Raw genomic sequence first — 20,393 nt, 5'->3', positions numbered from 1 at the left:
GCTTCCTTTTGCTAAATGAGAAATGTTGCAAGTCTCAGAAATTCAAAGGAAGCTTTGTCACAGAGGCAATTCAAGACTTTCCCACTTGTCATGCGAGAGGATACTCTTCTTTTAAAAGTCTCTTAATTTTTTTTTTCATAACAGATTTTAATGTCTGAATACTTTCTATTTTGTAATATAGGTTTAGTGGTCGAGATTATTCAAGAAAAGTCTATTTTTCTTTGCTAATTAATATTTTAATAACAAAAACAAATAAATGACAGGCAGAAAGTATGAGAAAAAAGGCTTTAATAAGACGTTTTGTAATATGCTATTTCGTACTTCCTATTTTATCACATTTTTCTACTATGAGATATCTCTATTTCCTCAGTTTGAACAAATAGCTATGTTCCAGTGTGTTGTGAATATGATGCCAGTGCTGGCTCTTCTCCATCCATATCCATCCTTTGCGTTTCTTTTCCCTGCTCTGTTCCTCAGATCTGTATCATTTCAACACTCTAGCCCCGCTGGCTTATTATCGGGTTTAGAGAGTGGGTGGCACTGGTAGGAGATAGGAGGGCAGGAGGGAATAAAGGCCACTTCCTCCCTGCTGAGGTTCTGGCAATGACTACATCTCTTTAACTTTATAGCTCAAGTCAAGCACCCATGTTCCTTGGATCTAGCTCTCACTAGACTCCATACACACCACTTTTTCCTCCTTTTTAATTTAGGGTTAGGAACAGAAAAGCTTCCAACTTTTATTTCTTGTGTGTGTGGATCATTTATCTATTGCTGTATAACAAAGTACCAAAAATATAGCAGATTAAAACAACAAACATTTAACATCTCATTTTCTGTGGATCAGGAATCTGGGCAGAGCTTACTTGAGTGCCTCTGGCTTGAGGTCTCTCATGAGGCTTCTTTCTTTTCTCTTCCTTTTTTTATGGGGAAAGAAGATGTCTGTTCCCAGAGGTATTTATATTGTTCAGAGGCCTTGGTTTCTTACCACAAGAGGCTCTTCACAGGGCTGCCTCATGATGGAGAGGCTAGATTTCCCCAAAATAAGAGCTCTAAGAGAGTGAGAGTGAGAATGCTCAAAATGGAAGCCATAGACTTTTTGTTTTGTTTTATTTTTTTTACAAACATCTTTCTTTCTCAGATTTATTGAGATATAATTGACATATAATATTGAGAAAGTTTAAGGTGCATGACATGTTGATTTCATACACTAGTATACTGCAGTGTGATGACCACTGCAGCATTAGAGCTAACACCTCCGACACGTCACATAATTACTATTTCACTTTTGTGGTGAGACCATTTGAGGTCTACACATTTAGCAACTTTCGAGTATGTAATATAGTACTATAAACTATAATTGCTATCTTGTACTTTATTTTTTTAAGAACTTTTATTGAGATACAATTAACAGACAATAAACAGCACATATTTAGAGTCTACAATTTGGTATTCCAATCTCCCAATTCATTCCCCCCCAACCCTCCCTGCTTTCCCCACTTGGTGTCCATATGTTTGTTCTCTACATCTCTGTCTCTGTTTCTGCCTTGCATTTCCTCTTTCATAGCATTTGCCTTATGTACTGAGGTGCTCCTATAGTGGGTGCATACATATTTATAATTGTTATCTCCTCTTCTTGGATTGATCCCTTGATCTTTATGTAGTGTCCTTTCTTGTCTCTTGTAACATTTTTTACTTTAAAGTCTATTTTATCTGATATGAGTATGGCTACTCCAGCTTTCTTTTGATTTCCATTTGCATGGAATATCTTTTTCCATCCCCTCACTTTCAGTCTGTATGTGTCCCTAGGTCTGAAGTGGGTCTCTTATAGACAGCATATATATGGGTCTTGTTTTTGTATCCATTCAGCCAGTCTGTGTCTTGTGGTTGGTGCATTTAGTCCATTACATTCAACGTAATTATCGATATGTATGTTCCTATTACCATTTTCTTAATTGTTTTGTTTTTTGTTTTTGTAGGTCTTTTTCTTCTCCTATGTTTCCTGCTTAGAGAAGTTCCTTTAGCAGTTGTTGTAAGGCTGGCTTGGTGGTGCTGAATTCTCTTAGCTGTTGATTGTCTGTAAAGCTTTTGATTTCTCCATTGAATCTGAATGAGATCCTTGCTGGGTAGAGTATTCTTGGTTGTAGGTTCTTCCCTTTCATCACTTGAAATATATCCTGCCACTCCCTCTGGCTTGCAGAGTTTCTGCTGAGAAATCAGCTGTTACGCTTATGGGAGTTCCCTTGTATGTTATTTGTCGTTTTTCCCTTGTTGCTTTTAATAACTTTTCTCTGTCTTTCATTTTTGTCAATTTGACTACTATATGTCTTGACATGTTTCTCCTTGGGTTTATCCTTCCTGGGACTCTCTGTGCTTCCTGCACTTGGGTAGCTGTTTCCTTTCCCATGTTAGGGACGTTTTCAGCTATAATCTCTTCCAATATTTTCTTGGGTCCTTTCTCTCTCTCTTCTCCTTCTGGGACCCCCATAATGCGAATGTTGGTGCATTTAACATTGTCCCAGAGGCCTCTTAGGCTGTCTTCAGTTCTTTTAATTCTTTTTTCATTATTCTTTTCTGCATCAGTGATTATCACTATTCTGCCTTCCAGGCCACTTATTCGCCTTTCTGCCTCAGTTAATCTGCTATTGGTTCCTTCTAGTGTATTTTTCATTTCAGTTATTGTGTTGCATATTTCTGCTTGTTTGCTCTTTAATTCTTCTAGGTCTTTGGTAAACTTTTCAGTCTTTGCATCCAATCTTTTTTCAAAGTCCTGGATCATCTTCACCATCATTATTCTGAATTCTTTTTCTGGAAGGGTGCCTATCTCCTCTTCATTTAGTTGTTTTTCTGGGGTTTTATCCTGTCCCTTCATCTGGTACAAAGTCCTCTGCTTTTTCATTTTCCCTATCTTTCTGTGGCTGTGGTTTTCAGTTCCATAAGATGAAATACTGCTGATACTGCTTAATACTGCTGTCTGCCCTCTTGTGGAGGAAGCTATCTAGGACTCTGCTATCTTGTACTTTAGATCCACAGAATGTATTCATCTTCTAAAAGGAAGCTTGTACTCTTTAACTAGCTCTTCCCCATTTCCCCACCCTCAGCCCCAGGTAACCACCATTTGACTCCCTGTTTCTACAATGTCAGCTTTTAAAATTTTTTAATTCATTTTTATTGGAATGTGGTTGCTTTACAATGTTGTGTTAGCCTCCACTGCAGAACAAAATGAATCAGCCATGCACACATAGATATCCCCTCCCTTTTGGACTTCCCTCCCATTTAGGTTACCACAGTGCATTAGGTAGAGTTCCCTGTGCTATACAGTATGTTCCCATCAGTTGTCTATTTTATACATAGTATCAACAATGTGTATGTGTCAATCCCAGTCTCTCAATTCCTCCCACCCCACCCCTTTTCCCCTTGGTATGCATATATTTTTTCTCTACCTCTATGTCTCTATTTCTGCTTTGCAAATAAGATCATCTATACCATTTTTCTAGATTCCACAGACATGTATTATAATATGATACTTGCTCTTCTCTTTCTGTACAATGTCAGCTTTTTAAGATAAGTGAGATCGTACAGTATTTGTCTTTCTGTGATGTATTTCACTTAGCGTAATGCCCTTAGGTCCTTCCTTATTGTCACAAATCACAGAATCTCCTTTCTCATGGATGAATAATATTCCATTCTATAAATATGCCACATCTTTATCCATTCATTTTTTGATGAACCCTTAGGTTGTTTCCATATCTTTTTTTTAATTAATTAATTAATTTATTATTTTTGGGGGGGTTCACCAAGTTCAATCATCTGTTTTTATACACATATCTCCGTATTCCCTCCCTCCCTCGACTCACCCCCCACCCTCCCTCGAGTCCCCCCCACCCTCCCCGTCCCAGTCCTCTAAGGCATCTTCCATCCTCAAGCTGAACTCCCTTTGATATACAACTTCCCACTGGCTATCTATTTTACAGTTGGTAGTATATATATGTCTGCGTTACTCTCTCGCTTTGTCTCAGCTTCCCCTTCACCTCCCGCCCCCTCCCAAACCTCGAGTTCTCCAGTCCATTCTCTGCATCTGTGTCCTTGTTCTTGTCACTGAGTTCATCAGTACCATTTTTAGATTCCTTATGTGAGTTAGCATACAATATTTGTCTTTCTCTTTCTGACTTACTTCACTCTGTATGACAGACTCTAGGTCTATCCACCTCATTACGTATAGCTTCATCTCATCCCTTTTTATAGCTGAGTAATATTCCATTGTATATACATGCCACATCTTCTTTATCCATTCATTTGTTGATGGGCATTTAGGTTGCTTCCATGTCCTGACTATTGTAAATAGTGCTGCAATAAACATTATGGTACAAGTTTCTTTTGGGATTATGGTTTTCTTTGGGTATATGCCCAGGAGTGGGATTACTGGATCATATGGTAGTTCTATTTGTAGTTTTTTAAGGAACCTCCAAATTGTTTTCCATAGTGGCTGTACCAACTTACATTCCCACCAACAGTGCAAGAGAGTTCCCTTTTCTCCACACCCTCTCCAACATTTGTTGATTCTAGGTTGTTTGATGATGGCCATTCTGACTGGTGTGAGGTGATCCCTCATTGTGGCTTTGACTTGCATATCTCTGATGATTAGTGATGTTGAGCATCTTTTCGTGTGTTTGTTGGCCATCTGTATGTCTTCTTTAGAGAAATGTCTATTTAGGTCTTCCGCCCATTTGTGGATTGGGTTATTTGCTTTTTTGGTATGAAGCTGCATGAGCTGCTTGTATATTTTGGAGGTTAATCCTTTGTCCGTTGTTTCATAGGCAACTATTTTTTCCCATTGTGAGGGTTTCCTTCTACTCTTGTTTCTGGTTTCTTTCACTGTGCAAAAGCTTTTAAGTTTCATGAGGTCCCATTTGTTTATTCTTGATTTTATTTCCATGATTCTAGGAGGTGGGTCAAAAAGGATCTTGCTTTGATGGATGTCATAGAGTGTTCTGCCTATGTTTTCCTCTAGGAGTTTGATAGTGTCTGGCCTTACATGTAGGTCTTGAATCCATTTGGAGTTTATTTTTGTGTATAGTGTTAGGAAGTGTTCTAATTTCATTCTTTTACATGTTGCTGTCCAATTTTCCCAGCACCACTTATTGAAGAGGCTGTCTTTTTTCCATTGTATATTCGTGCCTCCTTTGTCAAAGATAAGGTGCCCATATGTGTTTGGGCTTACTTCTGAGTTCTCTATTCTGTTCCATTGATCTTCCTTTCTATTTTTGTGCCAGTACCATACTTTCTTGATCACTATGGCCTTGTAGTATAGTTTGAAGTCAGGAAGCCTGATTCCACTAACTCCATTTTTCCTTCTCAAGATTGCTTTGGCTATTTGGGGTCTTTTGCGTTTCCATACAAATCGTAAGATTTCTTGCTCTAGTTCTGTGAAAAATGCCATTGGTAATTTGATCGGGATTGCACTGAATCTGTAAATTGCTTTGGGTAGTACAGTCATTTTCACGATGTTGATTCTTCCAATCCAGGAATATGGTATGTCCCTCCATCTGTTTGTGTCGTCTTTGATTTCTTTCATCAATGTCTTGAAGTTTTCTGCATACATATCTTTTGCCTCCTTAGGCAGGTTTATTCCTAGGTATTTTATTCTTTTTGTTGCAATGGTGAATGGGACAGTTTCCTTAATTTCTCTTTCTGCTCTTCCGTTGTTAGTGTATAGGAATGCCAGAGATTTCTGTGCATTAATTTTGTATCCTGCTACTTTACTAAACTCATCAATGAGTGCTAGCAGTTTTCTGGTAGAGTCTATAGGGTTTTCTATATATAATATCATGTCATCTGCAAAGAGTGACAATTTTACTTCTTCTTTTCCAATTTGGATTCCTTTGATTTCTTTTTCTTCTCTGACTGCTGTGGCTAAAACTTCCAAAACTATGTTGAATAATCATGGTGAGAGTGGACACCCTTGTCTTGCTCCTGTTCTTAGAGGGAATGCATTCAGTTTTTCCCCATTGAGAACGATGTTGGCTTTTGGTTTCTCATATATGGCTTTTATTATGTTGAGGTAATTTCCTTCTATGCCCATTTTCTGGAGAGTTTTTATCATAAATGGATGTTGAACTTTGTCAAAAGCTTTTTCTGCATCTATTGAGATGGTCATATGGTTTTTATCCTTCAATTTGTTGATATGATGTATCACGTTGATTGATTTGCGTATATTGAAGAATCCTTGCATCCCAGGGATAAACCCCACTTGATCATGGTGCATGATTTTTTTAATGTGCTGTTGGAGTCTGTTAGCTAGTATTTTGTTGAGGATTTTTGCATCTATATTCATCGGTGATATTGGTCTGTAGTTTTCTTTTTTTGTGACATCTTTGCCTGGTTTTGGTATCAGGGTGATGGTGGCCTCGTAGAATGAGTTTGGGAGTGCTCCGCCTTCTGCAATATTTTGGAAGAGTTTGAGAAGGATAGGTGTTAGCTCTTCTCGAAATGCTTGATAGAATTCACCCGTGAATCCATCTGGTCCTGGGCTTTTGTGTGTTGGGAGATTTTTAATCACTGCCTCAATTTCCATACTTGTGATTGGTCTATTCATAGTTTCTATTTCTTCCTGGTTCAGTCTTGGAAGATTGTATTTTTCTAAGAATTTATGCATTTCTTCAAGGTTATCCAATTGATTGGCATATAGTTGCTTGTAGTCGTCTCTCATGATGTTTTGTATTTCTGAGGTGTCCGTTGTTACTTCTCCTTTTTCACTTCTAATTCTGTTGATTTGCATCTTCTCCCTTTTTTTCTTGATGAGTCTGGCTAATGGTTTATCAATTTTGTTAATCTTCTCAAAGAACCAGCTTTTAGTTTTATTAATTTTTGCTATTGCTTCCTTCCTTTCTTTTTCATTTATTTCTGCTCTGATGTTTATGATTTCTTTCCTTCTGCTTGCTTTGGGGTTTCTTTGTTCTTCTTTTTCTAATTGTTTTAGGTGTAGGGTTAGGTTGTTTATTCGATAATTTTCTTGTTTCTTAAGGTAGGACTGTATTGCTATAAACTTCCCTCTTAGAACTGCTTTTGCTGCGTCCCATAGGTTTTGGGTTGTTGTGTTTTCATTGTCATTTGTTTCTAGATATTTTTTGATTTCCTCTTTGATTTCTTTAGTGATTTCTTGGCTGTTTAATAGTGAATCGTTTAGCCTCCATGTGTTTGTACTTTTTGCAGTTTTTTTCCTGTAATTGATATCTAGTCTCATGGTGTTGTGGTCTGAGAAGATGCTTGATAGGATTTCAATTTTCTGGAATTTGCCAAGGTTTGATTTATGACCCAAGATGTGTTCTATCCTGGAAAATGTTCCGTGTGCACTTGAGAAGAAAGTGTATTCTGTCGTTTTTGGATGGAATGTCCTATAAATATCAATGAAGTCGAGATGGTCTAATGTGTCATTTAAAGCTTGTGTGTCTTTATTGATTTTCTGTTTGGATGATCTGTCCATTGATGTAAGTGGGGTGTTCAAGTCTCCCACTATTATTGTGTTACTGTCGATGTCCCCTTTTATAGCTGTTAGCATTTGCCTTATGTATTGAGGTGCTCCTATGTTGGGTGCATAGATATTTACCATTGTGATATGTTCTTCTTGAATGGATCCCTTGATCATTATGTAGTGCCCTTCCTTGTCTCTTGTAATAGTCTTTACTTTCAAGTCTAATTTGTCTGATATGAGTATTGCTACTCCCGCTTTCTTTTGCCTTCCATTTGCATGGAATATCTTTTTCCATCCCTTTACTTTCAGGCTATATGTATCCCTTGGTCTGAAGTGGGTTTCTTGTAGGCAGCATATAGAAGGGTCTTGTGTTTGTATCCATTCAGCCAGTCTGTGTCTTTTGGTTGGAGCATTTAATCCTTTTACATTTAAAGTGAATATTGATATGTGTGTTCCAATTACCATTTTCTTAATTGTTTTGGGTTTGTATTTGTAGGTGTTTTCCTTTTCTTGTGTGTCCTACTTAGAGAAGTTCCTTTAGCACTTGTTGTAAGGCTGGTTTGGTGGTGCTGAATTCTCTTAACTTTTGCTTGTCTGGAAAGCTTTTGATTTCTCCCTCAAATCTGAATGAGATTCTTGCTGGGTAGAGTATTCTTGGCTGTCGTTTTCTCTCTTTCAGGACTTTCAGTATATCCTGCCATTCCCTTCTGGCTTGCAGAGTTTCTGTAGAAAGGTCAGCTGTTATCCTTATGGGTTTTCCCTTATATGTTGTTTGTTGCTTTTCTCTTGCTGCTTTTAATATTTTTTCTTTGTGTTGAATTGTCGTTAGTTTGATTAGTATGTGCCTTTGAGTATTTCTCCTTGGGTTTATTCTGTATGGGACTCTCTGTGCTTCTTGGACTTGGTGAATTATTTCCTTTCCCATGTTGGGGAAGTTTTCCACTATAATCTCTTCAAGTATTTTGTCAGACCCTTTCTTGTTTTCTTCTTCTTCTGGGATGCCTATAATTTGAATGTTGGTATGCTTAATTTTATCAATGTGGTCTCTGAGACTGTCTTCTATTCTTTTTATTCTTTTTTCTTTTTCCTGCTCTGTGGCGTTTATTTCCCCCATTCTATCTTCCAACTCACTTATTCGTTCTTCTGCCTTAGTCATTCTGCTGGTTATAGCATCTAGAGTATTTTTAATTTCAGTTATTTTGTTATCCATTGCTGTTTGTTTTTTTGAGTTCTTGTGAACTGTTTCTTGTACTTTCTCTATTTTGTTATTGAGATTTTGTATCATTTTTACTATCATTACTCTGAATTCTTTTTCAGGCATGTTTTCTATTTCCTCCTCATTTATTTGGTCTTGTGGGTTTTTTTCCTGCTCCTTTGCCTGCATGGTGTTTCTTTGTTTCCTCATGGTTGTCCAAACTTTTGGGGTTGCTTGTCCTGGCGATAGAGGTGTTTATAGAAGACTGTCCAAGCCTCAGACTACTGTCCAAGTGTTGGGTTAAACAAATGCTAAATCTAGGAAACACATACATGTATAAGACACACAATTACTGAATCCATTAGGACATAAGGCTCTGGAAAGACCTGACAGAACCCCAGTATGCCATCAGATATTCAAAGAGAAACCCAACAGAAATTGACAACTGAAACAGAACAAATCAGAGACAAAAGCAAAAGCAAACAAACAAACAAATAACACCTTACACATACAAACACTAATCCAGGGAGATTTTGTAAGCTAGAGTCAAATATAGAAAAGAGCCAGAGTACCACCAGACAGAATGGAGATTCTCAGAATGAAATTAGAGAGTTGTACTAAGAACTAAGATAAAGACAAAAACCTAATATTAAATACCAAGGCAGTGGGTCATCTGGAGAATAGAGCAAGGAGTCTGAGCAGATCGATAGTGTTGCTTCTAAGTATGTTAAGATAAACTAAGAATGGATGGAAGAAAGGGGAACAGAAGTGTGTAGTGTGATTGGAAATATGCAAATAAAAAGAAAGGAATAGAAATGTACAAAAGATAGGGATGAAAGGAAAGTATGAGAGATATATTGTCCGTACTACCAAAAGCTTAGCTAGAAATAGAGGTATATTAAAAAGCAAAAAAATAAAAATAGAATAAAAAGTAGCATTAAAAAATTGTTATAAAATTTGTAGATCCCTTAGGACTAAGATCGTAATTAATAAAGGAAAAAGAAAAAAAAATCCAGAACTGATCCCAGAATGGACCAGTTCAATAGGATTGATACTAATATTTCTGTTTCCTTAGAGTCTCAGCAGTAAGTGTCCTTCTGCTCGCCTTGGGTTTTTTTGCATTATTCTGTGACCAGCAGAGCTTCGTTTATTGTTTGTCTGTAAGCATTGGTGTGTGGGGAGGGAGCGGGTACAATAGTGGCTCCTTCCCCTGGGAATGAGTGAGCAGTGGCGCACTGTTGTTTCAGTTGGGCTTGGAGGTGCCTGTTGCAGAGGGAGGCCGGTTGCTCAGGTGTAAACAGAAAGTTTCAGAGCTGGACCTCTCTGTGGGTTTTTTTTTTTTTTTCTTCAGCCTCCCTGCTGCTGGCATTCCAAGGGGTTTTAATCTAGCCCCGCCCGAGTGCCTGAGGGTACTTGTTATCCCTGAGCGCCTTAGGTGGCCCACAGGGCATCTCTCCACTGCCCGCCGCAGGCTCTGAAAGAGAGAGAGGCTACGCACGCGGCTCCTCCGCCCGCCCGTGAGGCTGCAGCCTCCAGCCGCCATCATGGCCAGGCAGCTCTCAGGGGCAGGCACTCCTTGCCGTGGACCTCTTCCCTCCTGTCCTCTCGGTCCGTCACCTTACTGGCAACAATTTTTCTCACCCTGAGCCAGCTCTCCGGTTCACATGCTCCCACTCCCGGACCCTCTGTTCAGCTGTGAATCGACGTCCGGTTCCGGGAACGCCAAGCTGCGGTGTGGACCCTCCGTGTGTTTCTCACTCCCTCCCGTCTGCCACAGCTCCGCCGCTTCACCCTCTTTGAGCCATCGTAGATACCTCCCTACCGGTTATGTCGGGCTCCTTGCTGTCCTTGCTCTGGTGTCCGAGGCCGTCTGCTGGTGTTCAGCTGGTTCTCTGTGGGAATTGTTGCGTCCTTCGGTGCATTCCCAATGCATCTGTGGAGATGGATTCATTCCATGTCCCTCTACTTCGCCGCCATCTTTTTCCCCTGTTTCTATGTCTTGACTGCTAGGAATAATGCTGCAATGAACATGGAAGTGCAGCTATCTCTTCAAAATTCTCTTCTCATTTCCTTTGGAGATATACCCAGAAATGAGATTGCAAAAGCATATGGTAGATCTGTTTTTACTTTTTAAGGAACCTTCATCCTGTTTTCCATAGTGGCTGTACCAATTTACATTCCCACCAGCAGTGCAGACAAGTTTCCTTTTTCTCCACATCCCTACTAACATGTCTTATCTCTTGTCTCTTTGATAATAGCCATTCTAACAGTTATGAGGTGATATCTCATTGTGCTTTTTTATTTGCATTTTCCTGATAATGAGTGATATTAAGCACCTTTTCATGTACCTTTGTGTGTCTTTGGAAAAATGTCTATTCAGTTCCTCTGCCTAATTTTTAATTGGATTGTTTGGGGCTTTGTTTTTGTTTTGTTATGGAGTTGTATGAGTTCTGTATTTTAATGTTAGCCCCTTATCAGCTATACAGTCTGCAAATATTTTCTCCCATTCTGTAGCTTAACTTTTAATTTTGTTGATAGTTTCTTTGCTGTGCAGAAGCTTTTTAATTTGATGTATTCCTACTTGTTTGTTTTTGGTTTTGTTGTCAAAGCCAAAAAATCATTGCTAACACCATTGTTAAGGATATTATTCCCTATGTTTTCTTCTACCAGTCTTACAGTTTCAGGTCTCACATTCAAGTATTTAATCCATTTTGAGTTGATTTTTGTGTATGATGTAAGACAGGGGTCCAGTTTCATTATATTGCCTGAGGCTATCCAGTTTTCTCGGCACCAATTACTGAAGAGACTTTCCTTTCCTTACTGTATATTATTGGTTTCTTTGTCATAAATTAATTGATCATATATATATATGGGTTTATTTCTGGGGTCTCTATTTTGTTCCATTGATCTATGTGTCACTTTTTAATGCCAATGTCTTACTATTTTTATTGCTAGAGATTTGTAATGAGTTTGAAATCAGGAAATGCGACACCTCCAGCTCTAGTCTTTCTCAAGATTGCTTTGGCTATTTGGGGTCTTTTGTAGTTTCATACAAATTTTAGGGTTGTTTTTTCTATTTCTGTAACAAATGCCATTGGAATTTTGGTAGGGATTGCATTGAATCTGTGGATCATATTGTATGGAGTGGACATTTTAACAATGTTAATTCTTCGTATCCATGAGCACAGAATATATTTTCAGTTATTTGTGTCTTCTTCAAATTCTTTTATCAAATTTTTATTGTTTTGGTGTACTGATCTTTCACCTTCTAAATTAAATTTATTCCTATGTATTTTATTCTTTTTGATGCTATTATAAATGGAATTGTTTTCTTGATTTCTTTTTCTGATAGTTTTTTGTTAGTGTATAGAAATGTAAGTGATTTTGTATGTTAATTTTGTATCCTGTGATTTTACTGAGTTTTTTTTATTAGGTCCAACAGTGTTTTGGTGGAGTCTTATGGTTTTTTTATATATAACATCATGTCATCTGCAAATAGAGACAATTAACATTTTACTTTCCAATTTGGATGCCTTTTATTTCTTTTTCTTACCTAATTACTATGTTGAATAAAATGATGATAATGGGCTTCCTTGTCTTATTTCTGATCTTAGAAGAAAAGGTTTCAGCTTTTCACCATTCAGTACAATGTGAGATATGGGCTTATAATATAGGGCCTTTATTATGTTGAGGTATGTTTCCTCTAAACTAAATTTCTTGAGAGTTTTTATCATGAAAGGGTTTTGAATTTTGTCAAATGCTTTTCTGTATCATTGAGATAATTATATGATTTTTTCCCTTCCTTTTGTTAAAGTGGTATATCACCTTTGATTGATTTGTAGATGTTGAACTATCCTTGCATCCTGTAATAAATCCCATTTCATCTTTGTGTATGACCCTTTACTGTATTTTTGAATTCAGTTTCTTAATATTTTATTGAGAATTTTTGCATCTATGTTCATCAGTGATATTGGCCTATAATTTTTTTCTTGCAGTGTCTTATCTGGCTTTGGTATCAAGGTAATGCTTGCCTTATAAAATGAGTTTGGAAGTGTTCACTACTGTTCTTTTCTTTGGGAAAAGTTTGGGGATTGGCATTAATTCTTCTGTAAGTGTTTGGAATAATTCACCAGTGAAGCCTTCTGGTCCTGGACTTTCCTTGTTGGGAGGTTTTTGATAAATTATTTAATCTCCTTACTAGTAATTGGTCTGATCAGATATTCTGTTTCTTCATGATTCAGTCTTGGTAGGTTGTATGTTTCTGGAATGTATCTGGGTTTTTTTGGTTATCCAATTTGTTGGTGTGTAACTGTTCACAGTAGTCTCATGAGCCTTTGTATTTCTGTGGTTTCAGGTGTTGTACATCCTGTTTGATTTCTACTTTTATTTCTTTCAGTCATTGATACTAACATTATAAAAGTGTGGAATTCCAACTTACGCCAACCCTAATAAAAATGTGATATGTCATGTACTAGCATCATAGCAATTTTATGTGCAACAAAGGGCAGTTTATATGAAATTTATGAACTTATTTTGTCATATACATAAGCAGTGGTTAATTCATCAAGAGAGTTGTAGCCAAGGACTCAGACCTTCCTGGGTCAGCCTTGATTATATGTACAGCTGTATTCCTAGCCTAGGTGCCTCTATTCAGAGACTTTATTGGGGCCTTGGCTGAGGTACTTTTCTCCACCTTGACTCAGTACTTTTCCATTTGCAGTCCTTCCCTTTTCTCCAAGGCCCTGGGTTTGTAAAGAGACAGGAACCCTTAGTTTGCAGCACCTTAGCAGTGAGACAATTCCCCTGTGTATCCTTCATGTTGTCTGACCCTCACCTGGTGCCATTCTGTGGGGTAAAATGGAAAACTAAGGAGCTAGTGCCCCTTTTTACTTCTTGCTTGTACTCTCATAGTAAGTGAATAGAGATTTGATTGTTACTTTCAGTTTGGCTCATTGTTCTAATTGAATACCTTGATACATGGCAACTTAATATTTTTGTGTGCATGTATGTGTATAAAACTGTTGTAGTCATCATTCATAATGGTAAAATCTTGGAAATTTTCCCTTTAAGATAAATAATAAGACAAAGATATGTGCTACCAACACTTCTATCAAGCTAATTACTAGTGCAATTAGGAAATTAAAATAAAACATATAAAAGTGGAAATGAAAGATGATATGATTATGTATTTAGAAAATGCAAAAAATTTGCATAGAAACTATTAGAATTAATAAGTGAATTTATAATCTTTACTATGTATAAAGTCAAAATGTAAAAGTTTGTCTTGGTTCTATATACTTAGAACAAATGATTTAAAAATGAAATGTAAAAGAAATACCATTTACAATTGAATCAAAAAAATCAAACATCTACAAATAACTCTAATGAAAGATGCATAAGACCTCAGATAGGATGCTGTAAAACATGACTGAAGTAAATTAAAGACCTAAATAATTGGAGGAATAAACCTTGTTCATAGTTTTAAATTCTCAATATTATAAAGATATTCTTTCTATATTGATATATGGAGTCAATGCAACTTGAAGTATGATCTGAGCATGTTTCTTTGTGGATATTAAGAAAGTAATTCTAAAACATACATGGCAATGCAGAGACTAAGAACAGGCAAGACAATCATGAAGATCAAAGTTAGAGAACTTCTACTACCAGATATAAGACTTATACAACTAAAGTAATAAAATTTTTGATTTGGTGGTAAAGATAGACTTATAGACCAATGGAAAATAATAAGTGTGTCAAAAGAAGATCCATACATAACAGTCACCTGATTAATGACAAAGGTGCCACTGCAATGAAGTGAAAAATAGATAATCTTTTCAGTAAGTGGTACCAGGTCAATTGAACGCACATATGGAAAACAATGAAGCTTGAGCCCTTTCTCATAGCATACACAAAATCAAATCTATATGATTCATAAGCCTAAATGTAAAAGGTGAAACAATGATCTTTATTTAAGGAAAATATAAGAAAGCATACTTTTGACCTTTGAGTAGGCAAAGATTTTTTAAAGAGGTCACAAAAAGAACTAACTATACAATAAAATTTAAATTGAACTGTGGTAAAACTATGAATAGTTAATCAAAAGACATCAAGAGCAAGAAGCAAGTGACAGAGTGAGAGAATATGTTTGCAATACATATAGTGGACAAGGGCCTTGTATCCAGAATATATAAAACATTTGTGCACAGCATTAAGACAGATACAACATCATGAGCAAAATACTTGAACAGGTACTTGAGTCAAAAGAATATACAAATGGACAATAAATACATGAAAAAGTGCTCAACCACATTTGTCAAAAAACAAATGCAAATTAAGCCCTTGCTATAGTACCACTATATACACACCAGATAGTTTAAATAAAATAACAATATTGAATGTTGATGAAGATATACAGCAACAAAACAATTCATGAGTTATATGACTATGTATCATTACAATAAATATGTAAATTTATTTTGAAGTATCTATGAATGCTGAACATATGCATTCCTCATGACAATAATTTCAGTGTTTTATATATACATATATACTAAAGAAATGTGTAAATATGCACTTAAAGACATGTTCAAGAATGTAGAAGCATTATTTATGACAGCCAAAAATTGGAAATGACTCAAATATATGCAACAATAATAGAATGAATACATAAATTGTAAGATAGTCATATAATGGAATATAACATAACTAAGAGAAAAGAACTGCTACATGCAGCAACATGGATGCAGCAACATGGATGCAGCAACATGGATGAATATCAAAATTGTGTAGTATAGAACAAATGAAGCTAGACACAAAAAAGTACAAGAATAGAGGAAGGCATTGAATTTGTTCAAAATGCAGACTACTATACAACAGTTGAAATGAGCCAACAAGAGCAACAACAGGGATAGAAACATTCACAAACATTATATTATCTAACCCTTACAATACTCTTACAAATTAGATACATTACCCAGTGTACAGACAAGGAAAGTAAAACTTAAAACCTTTAAGTTGCCTGGAGTTATAACCTGAAGTCAGGATTTGAATTCTGATCCAGAGCTATATGAATTTCAAGTTCATATTATTTGCACTACTGTATAGGACTTTCAGGATTTGTCCTCAGTCACACGGAGCAAGTGAAATGATGAAATATTTTTCCTTCTTACCAGTCCCCAATTCCACTTGTCATTGAAAGGCTATTTAGTTCTGAAGATCAAGCATGACTAAAATGCAAAATAGACTTCTAGTTTGTGATATGTAATGTAGACATCAATATTTTTTTTCTGCAGTCTTGGGTCTATTTTTAATTATAGTGATACACCTAAAGATGCATAATTTATTCTTCAATGTACATCAATACTAAGAATGATATTGATTCTTTCCATAATCTCATCTCCAAATTTTGAACACAGCAGTTCCATATAGTATTGATGAATGTCTGCTTCAACCTGCAATTACAGCAATATCAACAGTACATTCTATGCTTTTCTTTTTCTTTTTTTTTTTAATTCTTTACTGGAATATAATTGCTTTACACTCTTGTGCCAGTTTTTGAGGTACACCAAAGTGAATCAACTGTATTTATACATATATCCCCATATCCTCTCCCTCCCACCCTCCCTGTCCCAGCGCTCTAAGTCATCAAGCATCATCAAGTTGATCTCCCTATGTTATGCAGCAACTTCCTACTAGTTATCTGTTTTACATTTGGTAGTGTATATATGTCAGTGCTACTCTCTCACTTCGTCCCAGCTTCCCCTTAGCCCCCTCCCAGCCCCATGTCCTCAAGTCCATTCTCTACATCTGCATCTTTATTCTTGCCCTGTCACTGGGTTCATCAGTACCATTTTTTTTTAGATTCCGTATATATGAGTTAGCATACAGTATCTGTTTTTCTCTCTCTGGCTTACTTTGCTTTGTATGACAGTCTCTAGGTCTATCCACCTTATTACAAATAACTCAATTTCATTCCTTTTTATGGCTTATATTCCATTGTATATATGTGCCACATCTTCTTTATCCATTCATCTGTGGATGGGCATTTAGGTTGCTTCCATGTCCTGGCTATTGCAAATAGTGCTGCAATGAACATTGGGGTACATGTTTCTTTTTGGATTATGTTTTTCTCTGGGTATATGCCCAGGAGTGGGATTACTGGATCATATGGTAGTTCCATTTTTAGTATTTTAAGGAACCTCCAAACTGTTTTCCATAGTGGCTGTGCCAACTTACATTCCCACCAACAGTGCAGAAGAGTTCCCTTTTCTCCACAGCCTCTCCAGCATTTATTGTTTATAGATTTTTTGCTGATGGCCATTCTGACCGGTGTGAGGTGATAGTTCATTGTGGCTTTGACTTGCATTTCTCTAATGATTAGTGATGTTGAGCATCTTTTCATGTGTTTGTTAGCCATCTGCATGTCTTCTTTGGAGAAATGTCTATTTAGGTATCTGTTTTACATTTGGTAGTGTATATATGCCCATTTGTGGATTGGGTTATCAAGCTGCATAAGCTGCTCATATATTTTGGAGATTAATCCTTTGTCAGTTGCTTCGTTGTCAAATATTTTCTCCCAATCTGAGGGTTGTCTTCTTGTTTATGGTTTCTTTTGCTGTGCAAAAGCTTTCAAGTTTCATTAGGTCCCATTTGTTTGTTTTTGATTTTATTTCCTTTATTCTAGGAGGTGGGTTAAAAAGGATCTTGCTTTGATGAATGTCATAGAGTGTTCTGCCTATGTTTTCCTCTAGGAGTTTTATAGCGTCTGGACTTACATTTAGGTCTTTAATCCATTTTGAGTTTCTTTTTGTGTATGGTGTTAGGAAGTGTTCTAATTTCATTCTTTGACATGTAGCTGTCCAATTTTGCCAGCACCACTTATTGAAGAGGCTGTCTTCTTTCCATTGTATGTTCTTGCCTCCTTTGTCAAAGATAAGGTGCCCATATGTGTGTGGGTTTACCTCTGGGCTCTCTATTCTGTTCCGTTGATCTACCTTTTTCTTTTTGTGCCAGTACCATACTGTCTTGATCACTGTAGCCTTGTAGTATAGCCTGAAGTCAGGAAGCCTAATTCCACCAACTCCATCTTTCCTTCTCAAGATTGCTTTGGCTATTCAGGGTCTTTTGCATTTCCATACAAATCATAAGATTTCTCGTTCAAGTTCTGTGAAAAATGCTGTTGGTAATTTGATAGGGATTGTGTTGAATCGGTAAATTGCTTTGGGTAGGATAATCATTTTCACAATGTTGATTCTTCCAATCCAAGAACATGGTATGTCTCTCCATCTGGTTGTATCATCTTTGATTTCTTTCATCAGTGTCTTATAATTTTCTGCATACAGGTCTTTTGCCTCCTTAGGCAGGTTTATTCCTAGGTATTTTATTCTTTTTGTTGCAGTGGTAAATGGAAGTGTTTCCTTAATTTCTCTTTCTGCTCTTCTGTTGTTAGTGTATAGGAATGCAAGAGATTTCTGTGCATTAATTTTGTATCCTGCTACTTTACTAAATTCATCGATTAGTGCTAGCAGTTTTCTGGTAGAATCTTTAGGGTTTTCTATATATAATATCATGTCATCTGCAAAGAGTGACACTTTTACTTCTTCTTTTCCAATTTGGATTCCTTTTATTTCTTTTTCTTCTCTGATTGCTGTGGCTAACACTTCCAAAACTATGTTAAATAATAATGGTGAGAATGGGCACCCTTGTCTTGTTCCTGTTCTTAGAGGGAATGCTTTCAGTTTTTCACCATTTAGAATGATGTTGGCTATTGGTTTGTCATATATGGCTTCTATTATGTTGAGATAACTTCCTTCTATGCCCACTTTCTGGAGAGTTTTTATCATAAATGGATATTGAATTTTGTCAAAAGCTTTTTCTGCATCTATTGAGATGATCATATGGTTTTTATCCTTCACTTTGTTAACATGATGTATCATATTGATTGATTTGCATATATTGAAGAATCCTTGCATTCCAGGGATAAACCCCACTTGATCACGGTGTGTGATCTTTTTAATGTGCTGTTGGAATCTGTTAGCTAGTATTTTGTTGAGGAGTTTTGCATCTATACTCATCAGTGGTATTGGCCTGTAATTTTCTTTTTTGTGACATCTTTGCCTGGTTTTGGTATCAGGGTGTATGCTTTTCTGATTAAACTTTCCCCAAAGCTCTAATGTAGGAATTTAATTAATAATAATAATCTTTCGAACACCAGGTCAGGGGCCGCAGCCGCCGCTCCCGGGAAGTCTGCCCACCAGCCCGTTTGCTTCACGGGTCCTGCCGGTCAGGATCAAATCAATCATTGACTTGCCCTCTAACGTAATCAGTTGAAAGTGACTTCAAGTTTCTTCAGCATGCCTGCAGCACTTGTGGAGAACAGCCAGGTCATCTGTGAAGTCTGGGCCAGCAATCTGGAAGAAGAGATGAGGAAGATCCGAGAAACCGTGCTCAGTTACAGTTATATTGCCATGGACACAGAATTTCCAGGTGTTGTGGTGTGACCCATTGGTGAATTTCATAGTTCCATAGATTACCAGTATTAGCTTTTACGGTGCAGTGTTGACCTTTCAAAAATTATCCAGCTGGGCCTTACATTCACGAATGAGAAGGGAGAATATCCTTCTGGAATCAACACTTGGCAGTTCAACTTCAAATTCAACCTTACAGAGGACATGTACTCCCAGGATTCCATAGATCTCCTTGCTAACTCAGGACTGCCGTTTCAGAAGCATGAAGAGGAAGGAATTGACACATTGCACTTTGCAGAGCTGCTTATGACATCAGGGGTGGTTCTCTGTGACAACGTCAAATGGCTTTCATTTCACAGTGGCTATGATTTTGGCTACATGGTAAAGTTATTTACAGATTCTCGTTTGCCAGAAGAGGAGCATGAATTCTTTCATATTCTGAACCTTTTCTTCCCATCCATTTATGATGTGAAATACCTGGTGAAGAGTTGCAAAAATCTTAAGGGAGGTCTACAGGAAGTTGCTGATCAGTTGGATTTGCAGAGAATTGGAAGGCAGCACCAGGCAGGCTCAGACTCACTGCTGACAGGAATGGCATTCTTCAGGATGAAAGAGTTGTTTTTTGAGGACAGTATTGATGATGCCAAGTACTGTGGGTGGCTCTATGGCCTAGGTACGGGAGTGGCCCAGAAGCAGAACGAGGATGTGGACTCTGCCCAGGAGAAGATGAGCATCCTGGCGATCATCAACAACATGCAGCAGTGATGGCGACGAGGCTCTGCAGGGTGGGCCCAGTCCCAGAGTGGTGCTTAACATGCTGACTGTGTATACTTATCTTCCTCCCCAAGAGAAAACACTTCTTTTGAGCAAACTGTACCTACTATCTGCGTTGACAGAAAGACTTTTGTTTTACTGAAGACAAAAGATGTCTTTATTTTAGATCCAGAAGAAGGGAGTTTGCTCTGAATTTGTAAACGTCTTCCCTATTCCTCATCCCTAAGCCTCTCTTCTCCAGTTGCCTCCTGTCACCAGCATCCATGGCTCATTTGACACCTTTTAAAATCCAGGACAAGTCAGAAACAAACTAGTAAAATGTATATAACTCTTACCTGTTGTCATTCTTTTCTTTTAAATTTGTTGCTAATCTTTGAGGATGAAGACTTTTGTTGTGATTCTCAGCTGAGCTGAGGGCTTCGAGGGAAAGTGGAACCACGTGGTAGTCTTGTGAAGTGGGTTATAGATGTTGAATCTTTTCCTTTCC

At 37.3% G+C, this 20,393-nt stretch overlaps 1 protein-coding gene across 1 annotated transcript; it reads left to right on the top strand.

Annotated features, from left to right (window-relative positions):
• Positions 1-18,921: 18,921 nt before the first annotated feature.
• LOC130842039 (CCR4-NOT transcription complex subunit 8-like) lies at positions 18,922-19,984 on the top strand. The gene has a single exon (XM_057718685.1). The coding sequence runs from the start codon at positions 19,337-19,339 to the stop codon at positions 19,895-19,897; it is 561 nt and encodes a 186-aa protein (XP_057574668.1). The 5' UTR covers positions 18,922-19,336; the 3' UTR covers positions 19,898-19,984.
• The last annotated feature ends 409 nt before the right edge of the window (positions 19,985-20,393 follow it).

The sequence above is a fragment of the Hippopotamus amphibius genome, chromosome X (assembly GCF_030028045.1).
Source record: "Hippopotamus amphibius kiboko isolate mHipAmp2 chromosome X, mHipAmp2.hap2, whole genome shotgun sequence".
NCBI lineage: Eukaryota > Metazoa > Chordata > Mammalia > Artiodactyla > Hippopotamidae > Hippopotamus > Hippopotamus amphibius.
Note: the sequence above shows the minus strand (reverse complement) of the source record. Positions and strands in the feature narration are given on the sequence as shown.

Coding starts and splice junctions, on each gene's coding strand:
- LOC130842039 (XM_057718685.1), top strand. CDS start 19,337: ATGTACTCCCAGGATTCCATAGATCTCCTTGCTAACTCAGGACTGCCG.